Below are 26,588 nucleotides of genomic sequence, written 5' to 3'. Positions count from 1 at the left end.
AATTACGGAAGAAAAATGAATGCAACCAACATTTTGCTTGAAACATGAGAAGAAGTTCCACGTGTCCACAACTGAAGAACTTGAAGATGTCATCAGAGATATTTGATGAGTGAGAAAGCCTCTCCAAATGCCTCATTCCCTGAACACAGAAAACTGATACTTTAGTATTGTTGTTTTTCCAGTGCTCATAACTTTATTTCAGTGGCATGTATGTCTACGCTTGAACCAAGCCAAATCATGAATGCTCAGTAAACATCAGGTTCTGTGGTAGAGCAACAGCTTTGCATGCAGAAGGTGCTGGGTTCAGCAGGAGAGCCATTGCCAGTAAATGGTCAGATGCTGTAAAAGGCATTCCTATGCTCCTATTTCATTAATCCTATTTTTCAGAACCACACAATCATTATGTTGAAGAGAAGGACATAACTGGGTCGCAGAGCACATGATTTGTATGCTAAAGGTCTCAGATTCAATTCCCAGCATCTCCAAGTAGGGCTAGGAGAAAGCCCTCTCTGAAACCCTTGGGAGTCTTTGCCAGTCAGTGCAGACTGTATAGAGCTACATGGATCGATGGTCTCACTCAGCATAAGGCTGTTTCCTATGTTCCTAAATATCGCTATGTTGGGGATGAGAGAAAGGGTGTAAGGATGGCAGATTGAGAATATATTGTCCATCACATTTCTACTTTTATTCATATTTTGGGATGAGGGGCAATGAAACAGCAAAACGTAAAACTGTTTAAATAGACAAATAAATAAAATCACTTCATGCACTTATAAGGAATCTAGCCTCCTGTGAAAGAGCATCTCCCTGTGCATCAGTGTCCTGAGTCAGCACTTAATTCCCACAATGCCTGTCTACTGTTAGTGGAATATGACAGTCTGTTGATTGATGACAGTCTGTTGATTGGTAACGCTGGCGTCCTCACAGGTCCTGGTCTCCGTCTTCAAGCAGTGAAACTTGAGAGACTTGGGAGATTCAATCATGACAACAGAAGATTCCTTCACAGTCTTGGGGCTGCTCCTTTCACTCTCTCCCACAGTGACCTGAAAGAGATAAAATCACAAGGCCAACAAGCGATTTGAGGCCCTATGCTACTAGGATAGGGGAGGAATTCGATTCAGGAAACAACTTAATTTGCGCTTTCCAAAGCAATAAAAAATATCAAATGGCACTCATCTCTTGACATTCACATTTCTCTGAATTTCGCAGTGCAGTTATCCAGCCAAGTTGTGTGCCTAAAATGCATACATTTGGTGAAGAGAACATACAAAATTGCATTCTATTAGGGGAAACTGTTTTTCAAATAATGTGCTTGTCAGGCAAAATTACAAAAATGTATATAATAAACCTGCACTCCATAGCTGATGAATTTCCATGAGGGTTTGTTTTGTTTTTTTAGTGCAAACTGATGTGAACATGAGTGGCTGGGAAACCCAGCCAGATGGGTGGGGTATAAATTACTACTACTACTACTACTACTACCACTACGATCTTCTTCTTCTTCTACTACTACTATCTTCTGGTCCTTCTCTGGATTTTTTTCACCCCAGAACAAGCAACACATGATTCCAAGGGGGTTGACTACAAACACACTGGTGGCAGGAAATAAGGAAAGAAAAAGAAAAGACTGAGCACTGTCGTCCTTACACTGGCAAAACACCAGATAGTGCAGATTGAGTGATGAGCTGTTGACCAGGGGATTCCCAATAACATTTCTGGTTTTGACCAATAAAAGCAAGAGTTAGAGAGCTGATCAGGAAACTATTTTGAGCTGCAACATCGGGTGGGGGTGGGGAGATCCACACTGTCAGTATTTTGAAGCTGGGATTCAAGTTCCTATCTGGTGGGGAGCTTCATGGAAAGCATTGTTGTGTAATGCAATAAATCCACTTTGCCATCCAACAGTGGAGGTAGAACATAACTGTCCTGGCAAGTAGCCATTTAAGTACCTGACTTGGTACAGCTAAGGAAGTATTTAAGATAAACTTGATCCTCAAAAGCAGGGGGTGGCCTGCACAGAAGCTACAGTTCCCAGATGAATAGCCCCCATGCCATTGAATCTTTGGCTGTATACAAACTAAGCCATTTCCTCCACAAAAATGTTGTTTCGCTCAATCCAGAAACATTCCTCCTCAACATGCTGCTGCTCTCAACCTAGATTGATTCTATGGGAGGGCTGCCATATTTCAAAAAGAGAAAATCCGGACGCAGAAGTTGTTGAGCTTGCCAAAGAAGCTTGCCAAGCCAGTTCCTTTGACCAGGTAATGGCTTTGGCTGGCTAGTTAAGTACTACAATTTAGCATATCCAAATAAGTTGCTCTGTGCTATAGAACAAATAGGTGGGCCTTTCCCACACCCTCCTCTCACGTAGCTGGTAGTTAGAAGAACAAAGGCCACAGTTGGTGGAGTGTGAGAGAGCTAGAAGGCGAAGGACATATAAGCATCTTTTGTTCTGTGCCAAGATCTGTTGCAGTATTAATGCTGTGAGCCCCTTCATCCTATGCTCAGGTTGCATATATGTGTAAATAAAACTATATATCCTTAAAATACCACAGTCTCCTCTAAACCTTCATTCCAAGGAAACTGCGCCCTAGTAAATGTGTGTGGACTATGCGGAAAAAGCAAGTACTCCATGTTGTGTGTACCCAGCCTTAGTTTTCTTTTGCGGCTGCACCACTTTCCAAGTGACAGTCCCACCATCTTAACAGGCTATTATTAACATGCTATTATTCCATCTATTTGTTGCTTTCCACAAAACAGCTTCAAAGTGACACACAGTAGATACAGAGGCTCCTACCTTTACTTTTGCTTTCACGTCATTGATCTCCACACGCTCCACCTTTATGCCCCAGTCACCTGTGGTGTTGTTCAGTGTGGTCTGTTAAAAAAAATGTGAGGGAAATATAGTAGTCAGCCATTATACATACTGTATAGCAATTACATGAGCCATGAAACTCAACAGAACAAATGAACAGGACTTAAGTCACACACTAGATATTTTGGTTTTTCTGCAATTAAAGTGGATTAAGGCACCCTGGCACAACAGATCCATTTTAAGAACTGTAATATTGCAGTTAGGAAAGTGGCGTCTAAATGCACTAAAATGTATGAGATAAATGACTGACTAATGGGAAGACATAACCACCATGCAAGTAAATCAGGATGAAAGCTCATGGTCGTATAACCTCGCAGCTGAAACAAACAAACAAACAAGCCCTAGAGCAAATTGCTCAGTAAAGATTAGACATAGTCTAACCATGGTATAAGCTTTGTTCAAGTGTTACTTGAAAAAAAAAATGACATTCAAATCAAGAGTTCTTAAAGGCCAAAGTGTGTGTGGGGGGGGTAAGATTTTGTAATGTATATTAATGTGCAGGGACAGGGACGGTCCCTTTTAGTGGATTTGGATGATCTGAGTTCTATCTGTGTTCATACCTCCTTTATAGAGTTCTTAATTCTGTTACCCCCACACCCTGAAATGGAAAAATGGGCAAATTTTAGAAATCTGTTCAGATATTTATTTGATGTAGTTACCTGAGTAAATCCCTTAATGAAGGTATTTATCATATGCCTGTCCAGAAAGTTAACATTACTTCAAAATTTATTTGCTGTAACTAGATTTTGTTTTCCTTTCTATGTAGCTTATACTAAATTGTATCTTGTTTTCCTGCATGTTAATAAAATAACATTTAAAATAAAATATTATTTTTAAATACAAAGAGACTTACTTATGAATAGACATGTATACAATTGCACTGTAAGCTTATTACACTGTATAGTGGGTTCTTAACAAGTACCTGGACAGCAGCCTCTGCACAGCAAGAAACATGCTTTAAGTCTCTTTGCAAAGTTTTCAGATTTTGCATTTGCTGTTTGATTATGGGAATCTTTAACATCCCCCTCCACTTATTTTGTAGGAGTATTTGTGGGAAATAACCTCTAGATCCTTAGATCACTCCTGCAAACACCTAAATGTGTCCCAAACGCCGCCCTACGACTGGAAGCGGGCTTATACAGCATTAAAGCCAAAGTATGGATAAGAACCTTATGCACTTGGCTAAGACTCAACAACTCGCCGGTTGGACTACTTTCCCTGTTGCTTCTTGACAAATTCCAATCTAGTTGGAGGAAGGGCACTCTCAGAAAATTGGCCACATATGGTCTCTCCCCAGAGTATTTATTAAGTTTAGAAAGGGGAAGGGCCAAGAACATAATCAAAGAAAGACTCAGGGACATTGAAGCCCAAAATGATTTTAATCAACTTCCGATAACGTATAAACTCCTGTACAATTTCCAAAGGCCCCATCTAGCAAATTATCTCAAAGTTTTAGACAACGCAAAACACCGATGGGCATTTTCCAGGGCCTGCTTTAACGCTCTCCCTTCAGCTCTTCTAGAGGGAAGATACAACAAAATACCGATCGAACAAAGATTATGTCCCTGTAACAGCAACGAAATCGAAACCATCAGGCATGTCATCTTATACTGCCCATTATATCGAGACTCAAGAAAGGAGCTGATCAAACCGATTCTGAGGAAAATACCTCGTAGTACAGACGACACCTATATCAGACACCTCTTAGCTGATAAAGAGCCCAAAATTAACAGGCCTGTGGCAAAGTACTGTTACATTGCAACAAGAATAAGACGAGCAATGATGTCAGCAACAGAGTTCAAATTGTAAACACCGAAGGAACGATAATAAACAGTAGCGACATTTGAATTTAATTCTTAAAACCTTAAAAAACGAAACCTGGTCATAAATATAAGCACCAATTCTGTGAATTGGCCATATTTTCACTGTTATTTGTAGCACAATACTGCTTATAATGTCGTATTTCTTTTGTAAATTGCTTTCTGGTCATTGACTGTATTAAAGATATTATTATTATTATAACCTCTAGGAAACACCTGACTGCAGATGAATGCACTACAAGAAAAATGAATCCTGCTTGCTAGCAAAGGGCAAACTACAAGGACTTCTAAAAAATAAGTCAGAAGTAGGAAAAGTGCGCTAAAGGGGAGAGGAAAACTGGAGCTCTTTAGGACCCCAGGGATTTCTGTTGCCTGGTGTCCACACAACTCACTTAACAATCAGAGCTCTGACCTCAATTACTGGCTAGAAACACTGATAGGCAGGAGCAGCCAGGCTAGTTCAGTTCACAGCAATCCTTAGAAGGGGGCCTGCACATTTTGCTTCCTAACTTTCTTTCTAGAAGGCTAGAGACTTTTTTTAAAATGAAAAGCTCAGAGTCTGAGGCACCTGCCTTGCGGGGGGTGGGGTGCTCCAATGAAGGCCTTGGCGGGCACCAGGTTGGGAACCGCAGCTTAGCCATACCTGTATAGTATGTGCAATTTGTTCCCGGTTGGAGATGATTTCAGATAAGTTCTTAGTCCCCAAAACATTCTTGAAAGTGGTTTCAGCCAAGAGCTGAGTGGCGATGACTGCTTCAGTGGCATTTGTGACAGCAAGCATGGGATTCTGCACTCGGAAATAAATCACACCATCCGCATCCACAGTCATTGGATCTTTGGTAAAAATCTAAGGGAGAAGCAGCAGTGAGGTAAGGAAAAATAGAAAAACTTCAAAATAATAATAATAATAATAATAATAATAATAATAATAATTTATTATTTATACCCCGCCCATCTGGCTGGGCCTCCCCAGCCACTCTGGGAGGCTTCCATAGAAAGCAAAAATACAGTAAAATATCACACGTTAAAAACTTCCCTGAACAGGGCTGCTTTAAGATGTCTTCTGAATGTCAGGTAGTTGTTTATCGCTTTGACATCTGCTGGAAGGGCGTTCCACAGGGCGGGTGCCACCACCGAGAAGGCCCTCTGCCTGGTTCCCTGTAGCTTTGCTTCTCAGCAAAGCATCTGGGCAGAATGATGGGGGTGGAGACGCTCCTTCAGGTATACTGGACCGAGGCCATTTAGGGCTTTAAAGGTCAGCACCAATACTTTGAATTGTGCTCGGAAACGTACTGGGAGCCAATGTAGGTCTTTCAAGACCGGTGTTATATGGTCTCGGCGGCCGCCCCAGTCACCAATCTAGCTGCTGCATTCTGGATTAGTTGTAGTTTCCGAGTCACCTTCAAAGGTAGCCCCACATAGAGTGCATTGCAGTAGTCCAAGCGGGAGATAACCAGAGCATGCACCACTCTGGCGAGACAGTCCGCAGGCAGATAGGGTCTCAGCCTACGTACCAGATGGAGCTGGTAAACAGCTGCCCTGGACACAGATTTGACCTGTGCCTCCATGGACAGCTGTGAGTCCAAAATGACTCCCAGGCTGTGCACCTGGTCCTTCAGGGGCACAGTTACCCATTCAGGACCAGGGAATCCTCCACACCTGCCCGCCTCCTGTCCCCCCAAAACAGTACTTCTGTCTTGTCAGGATTCAACCTCAATCTGTTAGCCGCCATCCATCCTCCAACCGCCTCCAGACACTCACACAGGACCTTCACCCCCTTCACTGGTTCTGATTTAAAAGAGAGGTAGAGCTGGGTATCATCCGCATACTGATGAACACCCAGCCCAAACATCCTGATGATCTCTCCCAGCGGCTGCATGTAAATGTTGAAAAGCATGGGGGAGAGGACAGAACCCTGAGGCACCCCACAAGTGAGAGCCCAGGGGTCTGAACACTCATCCCCCACCACCACTTTCTGAACACGGCCCAGGAGGAAGGAGCGGAACCACTGTATGACAGTGCCCCCAGCTCCCAGCCCCTCAAGACGGTCCAGAAGGATGTCATGGTCGATGGTATCAAACGCCGCTGAGAGATCCAGCAGAACTAGGAAACAGCTCTCACCTTTGTCCCTAGCCCGCCGGAGATCATCAACCAGTGCGACCAAGGCAGTTTCAGTCCCATGATGAGGCCTGAATCCCGACTGGAAGGGATCCAAATGGTCCACTTCTTCCGGGTTGGCGCCACAGCCGAATGGCGAATTCCCTCCGAGCTCCGGAGGGAATCTGCTTGACAGGGGTCGGGTCCTGCCACGCCGGCGACGTGGGGACCCCCAAAAACCACGGGCGCGGAAGCCCATGGACCTGGTGACTCGACGGGCACCGTTTTGCGCCCCTCCGACCCGCGACGGAGCCTTTTTAAAGGCTGCGGAGCGGGGGACGGGACCGGCGTGGTGCTGTGAGTCCTCTGCTTCCCCTGATGAGCGAAGCCGCATGCCGTTCGACCGAGAGCGCTGACTTTTTCCTATGAACATTTGGACTAAAAGCAACAACCCGTGAGTAATACGGAAATTGGACTTGTAAAAGAAAAAATTTTCTTGAATTTGGCACGACCAGGGAAGACCAAAGAGGAAGTCCGTCTCCCCAGTCTGGTAAACAATCTGAAGCAAGGACTATATATTTAAGGTCGAGAGAAGATCTCTTTTTTAAATGGATTAAACTATTAATTGCACGAATTGACAGTATAAGTAACTGTGCTGGAGGATAAGAGCTAACTTTGAGAGATAAAGTGCCCCCCCCCCCGAGACCCGGGAGTGATCCGTGAGAGGAGCCTGCTGAGGAGACATAGAAGACTTTGACAGCTGTCAAATTAGCTGTCAAAGTGGGGAAAAGTAGAGAACTTTGTTTCTGATGCCTTTGCTGGCTACATTTGCTACAATATAGTGAGAAATTGTTGAAAATAAAGAAGAATTGAAACAAACTAACTGGACTTTTGGGCTGGAAGTGTAAGGAATACATAATAACCAGAATCCCTCTAGAGGGGATTCAGGGACATTACAAGAATGGAAATAGGTCAAAAAATACTAGCTGATCTGGAAGAGGTTGCTTTTCTCGTGAGAAAATTGGTACAGCAGAGCCATGTTTTGTCTACAGCCCAGGCAGCTGAACAAGAAAAAGTGCAGAAAGAGATATTTGTTGAACAGGAGCATCAGGAAGGAGGGGCTGACATGTTGCAGAAGGCAAAAGGGAACCAGAGGCCTGTCAAGAAGGATATAAAAGAAAAAGAGGACTGGATGATGAAAATTTGGTTTGAACTGAAGAAGGAAGAATGGAAAGCTCTCCCTTTGTGGAGAGCTGAAGAATTTGGGACATTTGGACCTATAAAGATTAAGAAACAAGTTTTGAGCTCCACCTTTAAATCTGGAGGCCCGGCTGGATGGAACATGGACATTTTTGGGATAGAGCCCTTCCGAGACTCGGTGGTTATTACAGAGGACTTTCAAAAAAACCGGCAGAAAGGAACTGAGAGAGATTTAAGGGCTTTTGATGTGAGGAATCCAGGCTGACAGCATAAGGACAAATGGACAATGGTTTGGGGATTGAAACTGGGAAGAGGAGGGTGGGATCTGAAAATCCGAAGGGTGTACAAGTATGTTTTTGATTCTTTCTATTGTTTCTTTCTTTTTTTTTTTTTTGTATTGCTATTAGTGTAAAAACGGGGAATTCGTGCAAGGGAAGCAGGGTCGGCCTTAGAAAAAGTCTTTAAGCATAATGATTAATGTATATAAGTTAAAATTTGATATATAAATTGAATTAGACATAATAACAAACTAGGGTTAAAAATTTAAGAACAAGAACTTGTTGAATAAATATCTGGATAAGGAATACAAGAAGGGGAGGCGAGGGGAAGTCGCAGAAAAGAAGTTATTGAAAAAAAGGATCGTTAAGGTTGACTGTTTTTCTTTTCTCTTTGTTTTTCTTTTCTTTTTTTTTTGTATTATTTGAAACTTCAATAAATATTATTTTAAAAAAAACCAAATGGTCCGCTTCTTCCAGGCGTGCCTGGAGTTGTTCGGCCACCGCTCGCTCAATCACCTTGCCCAAGAATGAAAGATTTGAGACTGGGCGATAGTTGGCCATCGTGGCCGCATCTAAAGATGGTTTTTTAAGAAGCGGTTTAATAACCGCCTCTTTCAGCGGGTCTGGGAAGGCTCCCTCACGGAGGGAAGCATTCACCACCCCACGAAGCCCATCACCCAGTCCTTCCCAGCTAGCTTTTATAAGCCAGGATGGGCAAGGATCCAGGAGACAGGTGGTTGGCTTCACTCGTCCAAGCAGCCTGTCCACATCCTCGGAGGTAACAGATTGGAATTGATCCCACTCAACTTGACTAGACAGAACTCTAGCACTCTCCTGCCCCGGCCCTGCTCCCACGGTGGAGTCTACTTCTTCCCGAATCTGAGCGATTTTATCTGCAAAAAACTTTGCAAAATCATTGCAGGAGAACATGTGGCCCGTACTGGGCCCTGATGTTGCAGGTGGTTCCACTAAATTGTGAACCACCTGAAAAAGTCTCCTGCTGCTGTTTTCTGCAGATGCAATAGAGGCGGTGAAGAAATTCTTCTTCGCCGTCGCTATCGCCACTTGGTAGGCTCGATGTTGAGCTCTAACCTGTGTCCGGTCAGATTCGGAATGAGTTATCCGCCACCGGCGCTCTAGCTGTCTCAACGATTGTTTCATTGCCCTCAGATCCGTGGAAAACCACGGGGCTGTCCGGGCTCCATGCAATCGGAGAGGGTGCTTCGGAGCCAAACAGTCAATAGCCCTGGTTAACTCCACATTCCAGCGGGCCACCAGGGAATTGGCTGAAAGGCCATCAACATGGGATAAAGCATCCCCTACCACTCTCTGGAAACCATTTGGATCCATTAAGTGGCGGGGGCGGACCATCCGAATTGGTCCCACCTCCCTGCAGAGGGCATGGGTCGCAGAGAAGTCCAGTTGCACCAGGAAGTGATCTGACCATGGCACTTCTTTCGTTTCGCTTTTACGTAGTGTCAGATCACCAACATCCATAGAGGTAAACACCAGGTCCAAGGCATGTCCGCGGCTATGGGTTGGGCCAGACTTATTCAGGGACAGCCCCATGGAGGCCATGCTTTCCACGAAGTCCCGAGCGGCCCCTTGTAAGGTCGTGTCGGCATGGATGTTAAAATCCCCTACGACGACCAAGCTAGGTGTCTCCAGGAGAACATCCGCCACGACCTGAAGCAGCTCGGGCAGGGAATCCTTGGTGCAGCGGGGAGGTCGGTACACCAAAAGGAATCCTGTACTGCCCCTATTGCCCAACTTCCAGAACATGCACTCGGAAAACTGGGTCTTCCCAATAGGACGCCTGGTGCAAACTAATGACTTCCTAAAAATCACTGCAACCCCCCCTCCCCGCCCACATGACCTGGGTTGCTGTATAAGAATGATAAAGAGATGTAAAGTGTTTTGTTTTTTTTTAATTGAAAATATTTTGGGTAAGCAAGATATACTGAAAAAGGAAATAAAAATGCATTAAAAATACAAAATCCCCCACTACAATTATACTTGTCTAATACAAAGGTATATAAATGAAATTATTATTCTAATACATATACATCTATTTATAACCTATTATATTTTTTATAAATGCTTTCCAAATATTCATACATCCATTCACATGTTGCAAGAGTTGCCATGTTTTCTATCCATTGATTAAAGGGAGTTATAAATTCATCTTTCCAGTGGATCAATATCAGTCTTTTAGTCACAGCGAGGGCATGGAGAATCCATTTACAATCACTAATTGTCAAATTCCATGGATACAATTAATAAAGTACCATGAAGTAAATAATATTCTATTCTAACAATGCTAGCTTCCCCCTCTAAGAAGTAATATTGATATAATCTAGTACTCTCTCCCCAAAACAATAATTATTATTAATTAAACTTATTAGTCACTTTTTAAAGCAAATGTAACTCAAAGCAACTCACAGCAACATATACACTAAGACCAGCATAAAACAGAGCAAAGAAAAATCTAAAAGACAACCACATTTCTATTCTTATTATCTAGTTTTCCGATGTTATATCTCTAATTTAAATATCCTTTATTTAGATCTTAAAAATTTAAATATAACCAAAAATTTCCAAAACTTTATCTTTTCTTAAATTTAACTTATCTTCATATTTCTCCTCATCTAGCTTAATGATGCCAAGTTGTTTTTACTCTAGCATCCTTCTTAACATTCATAAAGTTTACAATATTTTTGTAAATAGGTCTTGAATTTCTTCCAATCTTCTTCCACCGTCTCTTCTCCCATGTCTCGGATTCTACCAGTCATCTCAGCCAGTTCCATGTAGTCTATCAGTTGCATCTGCCATTCTTCCAGTGTGGGTAAATCTTGAGTTTTCCAATGCTTGGCGACGAGTATCCTTGCTGCTGTTGTTGCATACATAAAAAATGTTCGATCCTTCTTTAACACCTTCTGGCCGACCATACCCAGAAGGAAGGCCTCTGGTTTCTTAGGGAAGGTATACTTAAGTACCTTTTTCAGCTCATTATATATCATTTCCCAGAAGGCCTTCACCCTAGGGCAGGTCCACCAGAGGTGAAAGAATGTTCCTTCATTTTCCTTACATTTCCAACATTTGTTATCAGACAAGTGGTAAATTTTTGCAAGTTTGACTGGGGTCAAGTACCATCTATATATCATTTTCATAACATTCTCTTTCAAAGTATTACATGCAGTAAAATTCAACCCACTAGCCCACAACCTCTCCCAGTCCTCAAACATGATATTATATCCAATATCCTGTGCCCACTTTATCATAGCCGATTTAACCGTTTCATCTTGAGTGTTCCATTTTAACAGCAAGTTATACATTCTTGAAAGTACCTTAGTCCAATCTCCCCACATTTCTTGTCCCCCAAAATAGGAGACGTCTTATACATGGGGGCGTGTTATACACGGAAAAGTACAGTATATCAAGCAGATCGAACTAGTTCACATGAAGATCCTCTTTAACCCTCACTATCAAATAGTTCAATGTATCCCCTTTCTCCTAGGACTTTTGTCCAGTTAAAGCCCAGTTAAAGCAGGGGTGAGGAAACTGTGGACTCCAGCTCCCATCAGGAGAAGAAGGGAATAAGCCTGGGAAGCGGACTACTTACTTCCTGGAATGGTATAGTAAATGACTTTGTCCTCATGTCCACTCTGATAAGGGTGTCTGTGCAAGGCAAAAGGAAATGGATGCCTGCAGGAACAGAAATGGCAACCATTCAACTCACAAGAGGTCGTATCACAGCAGCAAGGAAACCCTTTTCAGCCTGAGGGCCATGTTCCCTTGTAGGCAACTTTCAGGGGGCTGCATGCCAGCGGAGGCTGGGGCTGCCACCCTTTGGAGAGGCTATAAACAAGATGGCAGGCAGACTGAAGTTGGTGGGGCACAGCCCCACTTGCTCAAATAGACCAGCCTCTGCTGCCTTCATTTGATTTTCATTTAAAAACTGGGGCACTCCCAGGTCACTTGTTTATCGAGCATTCCTTCTCCTTTGTTCCACCAGGAGTTTAAACAACATTGACTCTTTAGTTCCATGGCTCTGGTGCCACCTACTGTTGATCTCTCTATCTTCCATCCTACTCTTCCTAATGGGCACCAATCACCACTGGGTGCAGGTTCGAGTTGGTAGCCCTGTTGATTGAGGACAAATGAGTGACTCTTGTCCAAGAAGTACCAGCCCAAAGCTCCTTTGGCAGATTCATGGCCACATCCACACCATACACTTTGGGACACTCTCTTGCCACTGTAAGGATCATGGCTCCACTCACCCACCAATAATCCGGGGAACTGTAGTTTGTTAAGGATGCTGAAAGCTGCTAGGAGATTTGTAACATACTACAGTTCCCAAGATTCTCTGGGGGGAGCCATGATTCTTAAAGCAGCAATTTGAATATATGACATAACCACAGTCAGGGGGAAGAATGAACAATTGCAACAAGCCTTCAGGACATTCCCATGAAACTGATCAGCATTAGCGTTCTGTCACATGTTGGAACTATAATATGAAACCCTCACCTGGCCCTTTTGCACCTCCTTTTCGTATGCGCCCCAGTCTTACAACGATAGCTTGCTCGTATTCATAGACAACCTGTTATAGGAAAGGGGTGGGGAGTCACAGGTTGATTTCCATCTTGTACATTTCAGTCTATTTTTGTGGGGCTTTTGCACCTTTTACGAAGTGGGGAAGAGGAGAACCATATGCACCATGTAGAGGTCCTTGAAAGAAAAAGGCGGTATATAAATGAAATAAATGAATGAATGAATAGGAGAAAGTTGCAGCAATACAGGCATTTTAGGGATCCTCCAGATGTCCTTTTGTATTGTGAATTCAGTGAGGCTGTCCTTGAGGTTGGTCCAGAAGCTGCAGTTGGTGCAAAACACAGTGGCTCAACTGCTCACTGAGACAGGATATTAGCAACACATTATCCCACTGTTGAAAAGATTACACTGGCTACCAATTAGCTAGTGGGCTGTGTTCAGGGTGCTGGTTTTGCTGTATAAAGCCCTATATAAGCTTGGCGCCAGGATACATGAAATATTGCCCCACTCCTTATATATTCAGTTGGTGACTGAGCTATGCATGTGAGGGCCTCTTGGAGATGCCACCTCATCAGAAGGTCCATCCTGCACAATATTGGAAATGGGCCTTTAGTGTTGTAGCACCTGCCGTTTGGAATGCCCTCCCCTTGAATATTTGACAGGTGCTGTCTCTGTCTTTTTGGCACCTACAGAAGTCCTTCTTTCAAAAAGCCTTTTAATTTGAGATCTTTCCTAATTTGCTATCTAGAAGCATATAAAAAATGCTGTGAAAATGCTCTTTTAAAAACGTTTTGAAAAATATATTGAATTTGCCATAGCTCACCATCGCTGTCTAGTATCACAAATATATAACGCACTTTACAACACACTTAAAACATTTTATTTGCAGCTGTAATAGCCAAGTCCCTGATCTGCATCTGTACTACATTAGAATTGCCTTTAGTTTTCAAGATGTTTGCTTTATCACTTATTGTTTGCCCCCCCCCTCCCGCAGGCTCCTCTGGAAGGAAGAGTGACACATAAATTTCATGAATAAATAAATAAAGATTTGTGCTCATTGTGAGATGCTCAAGGTGGCTAGATGCAACCCTGCTTTTAATATTGTGGAAACACTATTTGTGTGGGCTGGTGGGACACTGCTTCATTACTAATAAGTACCATGTTTTGTTAACTTCCTGCTCAAAACTAGGGTTCAAATCCTAATTTGACCATGAAGCTCAGTGGATGATCCTAAGCCAATCACTGCCTCTCAGCCTAACCTACCTCACAGGGTTCTGATGGGGATTAAATGAGGAGGGGGGAACCATGCATTGCTACCTTGAGCTCTTTGGAGGGGAAAAAAGATGCGCTATCAGTGCAATAAATACATATAAATAAATAACCCCACTTTTGCTGAACTACAGCCCCTTAAGACAACAATAATGCAGTTGCACTGGGGAGGCATCGCAAATAACTTTTCATTTATTACTTTGTTTTTACCCTATCCTTCTCCTTGACGGGACTCAATGTGTCTTATAGATAAAAACAGATAACTAAGATAACTAAGAATAACACTCTGCCCTGCTACCTCTGCCGCTGGAATCAGCACTAATTTCTGGCAATATCTCATGACACCTGAGACATCTCCACCAGCAGCAGAGGCAGAGCAGCGAAGGGTCAGTTAAGGTGGATGGTCAAGCCAGGGGGCGGCAGGCAGTGCACACAATGGGGTGAAATGGGATGTGCAGCCCTTGTGTCAAGGGCAAGTTGCAGAATACAACTATGATAAAACACCAGATGGGCACATATATTTTCACTGTATGAGCTTCAATCTGAGGGCTCAGAAAAAAGAAGAAAATCCGAGTGCTCAGCTGTATGTGAGCATTCAATTTAAGTAAGGAACGCATCTATTCTCCTTTTGAGGAATGTTATTAGCAGGAACATTCTTACCTCTATACACAGCCAGATGGATATGGGAAAAGTCAAGAGTGCGAAGATGAATGAAAGGATAACTAGGAGCCACTCGATTGGCTGGAGGTCTTGGCCAGGCTTCTCTGGAGGGGCTGAAAAGGACATGCACATTTGGAAGTAAATATAATTCAATTATTTTTCTCTTTCATTCTCTCCCTCTCTCTTCCATATGCGGCAGGGAGGGAAATTCTGTGATCCCCATAAATTAATTGCACCTGTGTGTTTTATATACATTTACTTAATGCAATATATGTTTATGAGGCTGCCTGCTTATTGTGCATTTGTGCTATCACAACCAAATTCTGCATGATGGCTCATGGAGCAGGTTTTTGTCTATGTTTGGACACCATTGGATGCCACTTTGAATCAAGATGGTGGGCTGAGCCTTTCAAAGCCGCGCTGGTTTTAACCCTTGATTAAAAAATTGTACTGATTTCAAAAGTTCTCTGGAAAGATTGATGGCTAAGCCACTTGGGCAATTTTGCTCTGGAAGGGGAAAAGGGTCCTCCTGAAAAGTCTCAGCACCCTAAAAAAACTTCACTTCCGAGGATTTGGGGAAGGAGGCCCACTGTTTAAAGTGGTACGGTACTGTGTTAAATGTACAGTGGTACCTCGGGTTAAGTACTTAATTTGTTTCAGAGGTCCATTCTTAACCTGAAACTGTTCTTAACCTGAAGCACCACTTTAGCTAATGGGGCCTCCCGCTGCAGCCGCACTGCCAGAGCACAATTTCTGTTCTCATCCTGAAGCAAAGTTCTTTACCCGAGGCACTATTTCTGGGTTGGTGGAGTCTGTAATCTGAAGCGTATGTAACCCAAGGTACCACTGTATAGTGAAACCAACACCCAGCAAATCTACCACTCAAATTAATTTATTGCCGCTGAACTTTTGCTGTACTCAGAGCACACCATCAATCCATCCTTCATCCAGTCAGCTAGTTGCTCAAAATATTACCAGGAAATCCAGTATCTGCCAGCACTGTGGAGTGGGATTTCACTTCCTCAAAGCAGCTGCTAACCCTAGCCTATAAACTCCACTCTTATATGCCAGGAGTGGCCAGCTCCCAAGAGGCTGCGATCCACTTTCCTTACAGCATTCAAATAAAGCCCAGGCACGTCCAAAGTCCGTTTCGGGGGCCTAATCTGTACCGCTGATTGGTTTAATCCAGCCCCTGTGGCAGTTTATTTCGTGAGGTAAAATCCCCCCCCCCAAAAAAACCACCTCAACAACTTCAATCCTAAAAGAAGCTCAACAACTCCAATCCTTAAAAAAGGTCAGCATGGCCCCCACAGCCCTTCACTTCATCAAATCTGGCTCTCAAATTTGGACACCACTGTAAGCGGTCTCAAACTATTCTGAAAAGACTTCTTCCATAGTCTCTTCTTCAGGCTGCTGCCATTCCCTGAGGACAGCAAAATAAATTCCCTTCCTGAGGGCTGTAGTAGCTCAGTGATTAGGGGGACACTTTGCACATCTTCAGAAACCCTTATTCTTCCCTCTGTTTCACCCTGGATGGAGTCAGAGCAGGTGCACTCTTAAACTTGTCTTAAAATTATCACTGAGTATCCCACAGACAAAAATAAATAAGACAGAGCTGCCTTCAGGATATGATTACGTGCTCCTGAGACCAGGAAACCATGTGCATGCTTAAAGGGTAACCTGGTTTTATAGTTAACACGCGGAACCGCAAGGAACAGGAAGAACAAGTGACGACGTGGGTTCCTCTCGCTTGGGGAAGGCAGAAAACCTCAAGGAGAAGCCCACTTTCACAACAAAGTTCCTTTCTCCTTAACGGCGAGGCCCCTTTTGGTCGCGATGAAGCACGGCAAGGCTCAGAGGCACGCTAGGCTTTATTAGCGTGCGTTGAGGGAGAGCGGGAGGTTCTAACCCTGCCTGGGTTTTTAAGCAGAGGAGCTTTTCACGGAAGAGAAAGCAGACTGCTCGCCCCCTTCCCCAGATCTTTAGACACGGAAGCCCGCCTGCCCCAAACTGCAAATCCTCCACTCGCTCACGTGGAGGAGCATCGACGACTTCCGTCTTTTCGGAGACATCCTTCTCTCCCTCTGTCATGAGGGCTACCGACTTGACCAGCTCCGCACGCACTAACCGACCCAACACGATTCCTGCACAGCCCGGCTCGATTCGAGGACGGGGCGCCAGCGGTTGCTCCAGCAACGCTCGATCCGTCAGTTACTCGCCCAGGTCTTAGTGAGCAGGGTCCGAGGCCTCGGCTGCTTCATTCTGCCCGTGCACGGATTTCTTTAAGCAAAGCAGTCTGATATACAGTGGTACCTCGGGTTACATACGCTTCTGGTCCCAGACGCTTCAGGTTACAGACTCTGCTAACCCAGAAATAGTGCCTCAGGTTAAGAACTTTGCTTCAGGATGAGAACAGAAATCGTGCAGCAGCGGCGCAAGAGCAGCGGGAGGCCCCATTAGCTAAAGTGCTGCTTCAGGTTAAGAACAGTTTCAGGTTAAGAACGGACCTCTGGAACGAATTAAGTACTTAACCCGAGGTACCACTGTATATCTATTTACCAGGACCGTGGCCCTTGATATCATTAGGTCCACCAGGCCTCAGAAGGGTGCTGTACAGACTGACCTTTAAAGGGCACAGTTTTATACAGATTACTTAGCCTTGCAATTTAAAATAAATTTAGTAGTTTCAAGTTTTGTGCTTTTGGTTTTTTTCTATCAGACATCTTTTTTCTTTTCTTTTCGTTAACTGAAGTTAGAAAGCTGGTGGTGTGTGCAACTGTGCCTTTCCCTAGAGCGCAAAACAGCCCTGCAACCACAGGCTGTATGCCAGACACTTCTCTAATCCCTGGATCCAGCAAATGTTGAAATCTAAGCAAGGTTTCAAATACCTGGAATAGTTATTCTAGCTTCCTGGTGAGGTAATGGCCTAATTATGTGCCCTTAAGGTAACAGAATTAAGGACGCGGGTGGTGCTGTGGTCTAAACCGCAGAGCCTAGGGCTTGCCAATTGGAAGGTCGGCAGTTCAAACTCCCGTGACGGGGTGAGCTCCCGTCGCTTGGTGCCTGCTCCTGCCAACCTAGCAGTTCGAAAGCACGTCAAAGTGCAAGTAGATAAATAGGTACCGCTCCAGCAAGAAGGTAAAACGGCGTTTCCGTGCGCTGCTCTGGTTCTCCAGAAGTGGCTTAGTCCTGCTGGCCACATGACCCGGAAGCTGTACGCCGGCTCTCTCGGCCAATAAAGCGAGATGAGCGCCACAACCCCAGAGTCGTCCATGACTGGACCTAACGGTCAGGGGTCCCTTTACCTTTAAGGTAACGAAGTGGCTCTGTGCCAGAAAACAAATGGGTGGGCCAACCTCCCTCAACTGGCTGGTAGTTAGAAAGACAAAGGCCAGAGTTGACAGTTGAGTGATGGGGGCTGGAAGGTAGAAGCAAGCTGCAGGCTGCGAAGCCAGGTAGTCAGAGCCTTGCCTAATTTCTGTAGGAATCCAAGGCTGTGGCTATGGGAGAAGCAAGACTCTCTTGAGGTGTTAATGCTGTGAACCTCTCAATCATAGGCTCATGTTGTGTATATGTGTAAATAAACCATATTGCATAAAGACACCACTGTCTCCGTTATCCCTCATTCCAAAGGAAACCAAACCCTGGGTAAAAGCCAAAACTCCAGGAATCTCACACTGGTTTGGCATGTGTTTAATAGACATACATCTACAGCAAACTTTAAAAGCAACCATCTGTGTCTTACCAACCTATCTGGAAGAACATTTGATTTCCTTGATTGTATATCTTGTTTATTACATTTCCCCCATACTTTAATTTTCAATATATGAATGGTAATTTCCAGGATATTCAACCAGTTGTCAGAGAGAAAACAGAGAATTCTTTATTACTGCATATTCCTCAGGCATATGTTTGGTTTGGACTAGTTTACATTCATATGAATAATATTGTTATTCAAGTTATGTTTAATTAATAATGGGGGGAGTTGTTGTTGTTGTTGTTTAGTCGTTTAGTCGTCTCTTCGTGACCCCATGGACCAGAGCACGCCAGGCATTCCTGTCTTCCATTGCCTCTGCAGCTTGGTCAAACTCACGTTGGTAGCTTCGAGAACACTGTCCAACCATCTCGTCCTCTGTTGTCCCCTTCTCCTCGTGCCTGCAATCTTTCCCAATATCAGGGTCTGAAGGTGCCCTGAGTAGTTTTTGGTGATAACCGGGGTGAGGAGAGTCACTTTTTAATAATGCTTCAGCCTGAGTGCTCAGAAAAAAGAAGAAAATATGAGTGCTCAGCTGTGTGAGAGCATTCAATTTAAGTAAGGAATGAATCTATTCTTTGGGGGAATGTTATTTACCAGGAACATTCTTACCTCTATGTACAGCTAGATGGATAAGGGAAAAGTCAAGAGAGTGAAGATGAATGTAAGGATAACTAGGAGCCACTCGAACACCTGGAGGCCTTGGCCAGGCTTCTCTGGAGGGGCTGAAAAGGACACATACATTTGGAAGTAAATATAATTCAATTATTTTTCTCTTTCATTCTCTCTCTTCCATACCTGGCAGGGAGGGAAATTCATAACTGCAGTGATCATGGAGCCCAAGAAGGTAAAGGACAAATGTTGAAAATCCAATGGGGCGCATTATAACCTCCCAGGATATTGTGTAACTTACTTTAAGAAACACAGGAACTTCAAAGTAAGACTGCAACCATTGCCTTATAACTATTGTAAGAACAATCTTATGAGCTTGAAACACCCCACCATGCAATTCTAAACTCATTTACTCATCAAATAAGTCCAGATAAGTTTAATTTGACTTACTCATTAGTAAGTGTGTAGGACTGCAACATGTTGGTCTCACATCAAAGTTTCATTAAAGTGTGACCCCAAAATTTTGGATCCCCTCCCAACTAATGCCAATGTTTTTTGCTCATTTTGTACTGCAAACCATGTGTTTTGTGCCACCCCCAACGGAGTACTTGATACTCAACCCAGGGTTATAAATTGACACCCCAAAATCCAATTTTTTATTACAGATAGGTAGCCGTGTTGGTCTGCCATGGTCAAAACAAAATAAAAAAAAATTCCTTCCAGTAGCACCTTAAAGACCAACTGAGTTAGTTCTAGGTATGAGCTTTCGTGTGCATGCACACTTCTTCAGATACCAGGTATCTGAAGAATACCAGGTATCTGAAGAAGTGTGCATGCACACGAAAGCTCATACCTAGAACTAACTCAGTTGGTCTTTAAGGTGCTACTGGAAGGAATTTTTTTTTATTTTGTTTTGACCAATTTTTTATGATCTACTTCAAACTGATGCCAAAGTTTTGTCCTAGTTTTGTGATGTAAAGTAAGTGGCCTTTCCTGTCCTGCCCCCCATCTGCTGCAATCCACAGAAAACCTTAGCAATACAAGCTATTAAATGTTTGTTTAAAAAAGAATTTATTGTAATCTCGTGAAATAGAAAGATACAAATACATATAACAAGGTGGGGGAAAAGGCACGAGGCTTGAATGGCAATTCCTGCATGGATGAGATTGGAAAAGATGGAGGGGGAGATAGGGGCTGTTGTTGCTTTTTTTGCTATTATTTTTGTTAACATTTATGATTACAAGGATTTGGTTGGTTAAGTTCGGTTGATTGCAGTGTGTGGCTTGTTTGTATGTATGGTGGGGTAAGCTTGGGTCAAGTTAACCACACTGACGTGGTCATTGTCTTGTTGTGCAGCTACGTGATAAAGGGGAACCTTTATTGGAAAAGGTGGGGTGGGGAGATCTATTTTTGTTATTATTTTTGTTAACGTTTATGATTGCAAGGATTTAAACATGTGCTTATAAAGTAAGGGTTCAGAATCTCTCTCCTCGCCCCCCTTGACTATGGAAATATATAAGTGAGGGTTTTTAAACAACGGGACGGGAAATCTGCGGCGATGAGGTTCAAGATAACGTGGATGCTGCTGCAAGAATGGAGGACGGGAAGGCTGCTCTGAGCTATACATGCACGTTTATGTCAAGAGAGAAACACCATTCCCTTACTAGATTTGAATATTAAAAGCCCTTAAGTGCCGGAGCACATAAAACATATAAAAACCTTGCCTCCGAGAAAAAGAAAAATAGAAAGCCCGGCCGCGAGCAATCCCCGTCATGTAATTAATAAAGAATCTGTGCAGCTCTGGTGAGAGCATCTTACCTCGACGCCATCTTCCTCCTTCCACCCCAACCCCCTCCTTACTACTACTACTACTACTACTATTTATTTATTGAATTTTATATACCGCCCTATACCCGGAGGTCTCAGATTGATGGGATTAAAGGAATACAAAACTATTAATGAACTATAAGGAAGCAAATTAAAATTTGGACTGTTGGATCGCTGGACAATTTATGACAGAGGAATTAAAAGCAAACCGGCCAGAAAGGAGCAGATTTTTCTGCACAGAGAGCTGGAAAGTCTTAACGGTGGGGCAAATCTGCTAGAGTGCCTCGGATCGCGGGGAGAGGCTGTAATAAGAACTTGAACTGTGAAGGAGAAGTGGTTAGCGCGCCCCGCCCCGCCGCCGCCGATTATGGGCTGGTTGGAAAATGCACCAAGCGAGATGGTCGACCTTTGAGTTCCTGCTGTAAAAAAGAAAAGAAAAAGAACCCCGTTTACATGCGACGAGGGAAAGGGAGTTGAGCAGCAAGAAGATTATACACGCAGATGAAAGGAGAGGAATTTTTATTCAATGTTATATAATATTATTCAATAATTCAGCAGGGACTGATAATCTGATAAGTAACCTCACTCCCTGAAATTGGAAATGTTAATTTAATATATGTGCAGGAATTGATTGATGGATAGCTGTTTGAAAAGGAGTTTTTTTTAAAAAAGCAAATATAATGTACTGGAAGGTTATTTGTAATGTTTGAAGGCAAACTAGAAATAATTGGGGAATATGATGCAGCACTAAGAACTACTTACATCTCTAGGAGGGTGTGCAGGAAGTCAGATTTGGAAAAATGTTAAACTGGTGTTTCTTTGGAAAAATGTTAAATTTGGTTCAGTTAGTGGCCTGTTTGTAAAAAATTGAAAATCAATAAAAAAGATTTGACAAAAAAAATAGAACACTGAAATAATAATAATAGAAAAAGGTCAACAAGAGCATACATACATACAATCAGTGTTCTGGAAAATAGCACCAACCATTTGAGGAGCGTCCAATTGACATGCAATTGCTGACGTGCGGGTCCGGCAGAACGAGGGAGGACATGCTCATGTGTGTGTGTGCCACTGGCAAAAGTGGGCAATTGATGCGAGATAAACAAAGGCTGGAGGTGTTAACAGTTGTATATCAAGGTATCGAAGTCACCACAATTTTTTGGTTCGAGGGCAGAGGTGTCTACTTGGCATAATCAGTGGGTGTCTTTCGCAGATGACAGCCGTTCATTGAATCTTCTGTTTCCGGAGTTGCTGTGTTCTGCAGAGGATGGTTGTAGTTCCAGATCCTCTGATGTTGACCTTGCTGGTTTGCGGCCACTGCAGGTGATCTGTACTGAGGCGAAAGGGACTAATTTCAGCAATGTAAAATCCAAGTAGCCCACCAGATTTCTTTGTTCAGAACTCACAGCATGAGCTGTGGTGTAGCGTGGGAGGGGCATGGGGGACATGGCCCCAGGCGCAGAACATGGGGGTCCCCCCGTGAACCAGATATCCCTCCCCCCCATTCTCGCGCCCTGCCAGAGGCGGGGGCTGATGGCTGTGGAGGGTGAAGATCTCTGCGTGTCCTGACATGTGTGTCCTGCATTCCCAGCCGCAACTCCTTCCCTGGGTCAGGAAGGAGGGCAGCTGTGGGGCACCCAGCTGAGGCTCCCCCTTCCCTGGGTCAAGGCTGACCTGGGGACAGAGAGCAGTTGCGGTGTCCACCATCCGGGATAGTAGTGCCCCCAGCCCTCCCTCAAATCAAATTAAAAGCAATTAAAAGCCACCCTGAAAATCACACGCAACACAACATTCCTAAAATCTGTGTCTGTGATGGTAAATTGATGCCCACCCCCCATGGCATATTACCAGGCAGTGGAGCCTATGGAATGGAGGAAGAGTGCCTGTCTTGGGGCCAGAGGGTTGTTGGCCCTTTAAAGGCTTTGAAGTTCTAACAATCTGTGTTGTCCCATCCTTCTTCGGACAGAGCTCATACGGGGTTGTCCACAGCTCCGTATGAGCCACCCGCACCCGTGTTTTCTATGCACGGGACAAGGGGACGTGTGGATGAGCCCTGAGATCCCAAAGGTGGTGTAAACATGAGGGCAGGGGAAGTAGTCACTTTAAACAGAATGTATTTACAGCTGGGTCATGCAACAAAACGTTGCAGTCTGGAGTGCTGCCCTTCGGGATTTCAACCACTCCATTTCTATCCCGCCCCCCGCCCCCTGCCAAGCATTCAACCTTCCATGGCTGCATTCAGTCGTCTTTAGGCTATTTTTTGAATCACTCCCCTCCACCAAGGTGGGTGTTGTTGTTGTTGTTGTTGTTGTTGTTGTTTTAAAATCAAAATCAAAAAACAATAATGTCAGAGGTCCAAGCCAGTGCACCAGTTTCTTCTGGTGCACTGGCTTGGACCTCTGACAAATAACAACAATTATTCTGTGCTTCTGTAATCCTTGGGCTTACGGTCTTGCAGGCAATGCATTCCTTCCAGGCTTACCTTCTTTCCCGGGCAGGATATTTCAGAGGGTTTGTGCAGCCTGCTGGTTGCATTCCATGTCAGGACCCAAGGCACAAAGGCATGAAACTGCCACCAGTGGACCCAGCATGGATGTTGGAAGCTCCAGGGAGGGCTGAGGAGAGACCCAGAGAAGTTACTGTTAGGACAAGAAGCCAGCATATAGGCAGTGCTCTGGTTCACTAAATGTTGTTAGACTGTCATCATCACCACCACCTCAAGACAGTGGCTGAAAACAGTGCTTTCCCCCCTAAAAATATGTTTAGGGGTACCTCACTTTCCTACTCATATTGAAATACTGCCCCTCAATGATGCCAAACTTAGATTCACAAAATGTTTAGGGGTATGTGTACCCCTGAATATATATTCAGCACTGGCTGAATATATATTTTTCTTTTTCTGTCTCTTCCTTTCCATGTTAAACTAGATTAGAAGAAGAAGAAGAAGAAGAGTTTGGATTTGATATCCCGCCTTTCACTCCCTTTAAGGAGTCTCAAAGCAGCTAACATTCTCCTTTCCCTTCCTCCCCCACAACAAACACTCTGTGAGGTGAGTGGGGCTGAGAGACTTCAGAGAAGTGAGACTGGCCCAAGGTCACCCAGCAGCTGCAGGTGGAGGAGCGGAGACACGAACCCGGTTCCCCAGATTACGAGACTACCGCTCTTAACCACTACACCACACTGGCTCTCCCCCCAGAGTTGATGAGCATTCCCATTCAAATGGTGTGTGTGTGTGTGTGTGTGCACTGTGTCATGTGATCAAGTATGTTCCTCCCGCATATTTCAATTTGGCACCCCTAACTATATATAATACTAACATTTCCTTTAGAGCCTTCATTATTCTCTGCCAAAAACTTGCCTTTCTTTGACCTTTGATAGCTATTTGCCAAAGTTTGTGTTGCCAATATTCTGGACCCTAGAGCTAAGTCCACTAGAAATGTCAACATTCACTTACAGCCAGAAGTTTGCCAGATGCCATCTTGTCAACAAAAAAAGCAAAGATCACCACAGTAGATCTCTCTAAACCCTGTACTGTATGTGCTGAGGAACCTCAGTTCAAACGGATGCACATTTCGTTGCTAAGCAATGGCTGTTGGTGACATCAAATGCACAGCCACCACACCAAGGTTCTACAAGGGTCAGTGTGGCATAGCAGTTAGTGTTGGACTAGGACCTGGGATACTAGGGTTCAAATCCCCAGGGACTCAGTCTTGAGCCAGTCGTTCCCTCTCAGCCCAACCTGCCCTACAGGGTTGTTGTGAAGATAAAATGAGAAGAAGGAGAAATATGTATGTCACTTTGAACTCCTTGGAGGAAAACTAGGATATAAATGTCTTAAGCAGATCAATAAACATAACAGCCATGCAGTTCTCTTAAACTGCATTTTGTACTTGAGGTTCATCTATGCTTGATTGACAATATCACTTCCAATTTGCCTGACTTGGGACACAGCTTCAAGATTGAAAGTTTTTGTTTCAGCTTATTTTGCATGTGAACAGATTGGCTTCATAAGGACGCAGACTTGTTTCAACCGCGCTCTCCTGTATCTAGGATTATTTCATGTTGATAAATACCTGGGACATGCTCATAGGCTTGCAATGTATTCAGAGCCACACTGTCTGTCTCTGATGCTGGGGGCTACATACACGAGTGTTAAAACACTGAGGTCATTCATAAAATGATAGGACTGTAGAGTTGGAAGGGACCCTAAGGGTCATTTTGTGCAACCCCTTGTAATGTAGGAATCACAGACCATTTGCCCCTCGGTGTGTTTCAAGTCACTTTTTAATGTTGCTGTACACACAACATAGAGGCCCTTCTTCCTGTGATTCCTCCATGAAAAGTCCAGAGAATGGCAACATGAGAATGGGCCTTTTATGCGTGGCTCCCCACTTGTGGAATGCTTTCACTAGGGAGGCACCAGGCAAAAACATTCCTCTCTTCCCAGGCCTTTATCCATGGCCTTTTAAAATGTGTGTGTGGTGTTGTTTTTGTTTGTTACTATGGTGTGTATTTTTGTGTTTTTATATTGTAAACCACCCTGTGATCCTCAGATGAAGGGCAGTATTGAAATTTTAACAACAACAACCACCTGATTTGTTCCACCACACCAAACTCCTTTTAAAGAAAACTGGCATCTGAGCGTGTGCAACAGTTGTCTCAAATGTACACACCTCTGGATGGAAGATGGTTTGAGGGAATTGCACCAAGCAGCAGTATTTATCCAAGACATTATAGGACACCTAAGAATTGTAGGTAAGTTCATTTGTACTTGGCTTCAAACACCAGCAGTGGGAGATTACTGGGTGCAAACAATAATGTGTGCTCTGCTTAAGTTGGTGGCCACCACCGCATCTTGTGATAGGAAGTTTCATAGTTAAAACATGCCCTATACTGATTCGCCCATCATTCAGGTTCTTTGGATGGTTCTTCAAATATCTCTCTCTGTGTATTGGGCTGCAGGGATGTAGGAACAGAGGAAGCTGCCTTAGACAGCATATACACTCCCATTTACTCTGCATCCAGTGCATCCCACAGCTTTTTGGGGAGGCAGTATACATACGTTAGCCACAATTCATATTCCTCCACGTGTTCCTTAAGAAATACTGCATCTTGATATGTTTTTTTTTCTCCAAACCTCCTTCCATATGGATTGGGAAAAAGAATCACCTTGTTATGTTTTAAGCTGGTAATGTCTACACAGTCTTATATAGACCGAACTGGTCCATCTACCTCAGTACAGTCTACAGCGACTGGCAGTGGCTGTCCAGGGTTTCAGACAGGAAGTCTTCTCCAGCCCTACCTAGAGATGCCAGGGGTTGAACCTGGGACCTTCTGAATGCAGCCTATAAGGCCCTTAGAGCCAGTGTGGTGTAGTGGTTAAGAGCGGTGGACTCGTAATCTGGGGAACCGGGTTCGCTTCCCCGCTCCTCCACCTGCAGCTGCTGGGTAACCTTGGGCTAGTCACACTTCTCTGAAATCTCTCAGCCTCACTCACCTCACAGAATGTTTGTTGTGGGGGAGGAAGGGAAAGGAGAATGTTAGCCGCTTTGAGACTCCTTAGGGTAGTGATAAAGCGGGATATCAAATCCAAACTCCTCCTCCCCTTCTTCTTCTTCTTCTTCTTCTTCTTCTTCTAAATCAGA

General features: G+C 44.0%; 1 protein-coding gene and 2 long non-coding RNA genes across 3 annotated transcripts; 1 reads left to right on the top strand and 2 right to left on the bottom strand.

The window, feature by feature from the left end:
• Positions 1–663: 663 nt before the first annotated feature.
• Positions 664–16,987, bottom strand: LOC309333829 (stomatin-like). Its single transcript, XM_081847800.1, has 7 exons — positions 16,784–16,987; positions 14,751–14,863; positions 12,798–12,870; positions 11,893–11,975; positions 5,339–5,542; positions 2,798–2,878; positions 664–1,043 (listed from the first exon to the last, which is right to left on the bottom strand). The coding sequence occupies exons 1-7, from the start codon at positions 16,839–16,841 to the stop codon at positions 861–863; spliced, it is 795 nt and encodes a 264-aa protein (XP_081703926.1). The 5' UTR covers positions 16,842–16,987; the 3' UTR covers positions 664–860.
• A 5-nt stretch (positions 16,988–16,992) lies between these two features.
• On the top strand, positions 16,993–17,440 carry LOC309333901. The gene is made up of 2 exons (XR_014152772.1): positions 16,993–17,068; positions 17,313–17,440. It is a non-coding gene; the product is annotated as an uncharacterized lncRNA (long non-coding RNA).
• A 2,730-nt stretch (positions 17,441–20,170) lies between these two features.
• LOC309333869 lies at positions 20,171–24,474 on the bottom strand. The gene is made up of 3 exons (XR_014152734.1): positions 24,398–24,474; positions 23,426–23,558; positions 20,171–22,276 (listed from the first exon to the last, which is right to left on the bottom strand). It is a non-coding gene; the product is annotated as an uncharacterized lncRNA (long non-coding RNA).
• Positions 24,475–26,588: the final 2,114 nt, after the last annotated feature.

This window comes from Podarcis erhardii (genome assembly GCF_964252035.2).
Source record: "Podarcis erhardii genome assembly, chromosome: Z".
Lineage (NCBI taxonomy): Eukaryota > Metazoa > Chordata > Lepidosauria > Squamata > Lacertidae > Podarcis > Podarcis erhardii.
This window is presented reverse-complemented; position numbering and strand designations above follow the sequence as displayed.

Bases quoted from the DNA above. Each gene is read 5' to 3' on its own strand.
- LOC309333829 (XM_081847800.1), bottom strand. From the start codon at position 16,841: ATGACAGAGGGAGAGAAGGATGTCTCCGAAAAGACGGAAGTCGTCGAT. The intron at 12,871-14,750 runs GTAAGAATGTTC...TTCCTATAACAG, and splicing joins CCATCTGGCTGTGTATAGAG to GTTGTCTATGAATACGAGCA. The intron at 2,879-5,338 runs GTATGGCTAAGC...TTTTTTTAACAG, and splicing joins AAATTGCACATACTATACAG to ACCACACTGAACAACACCAC.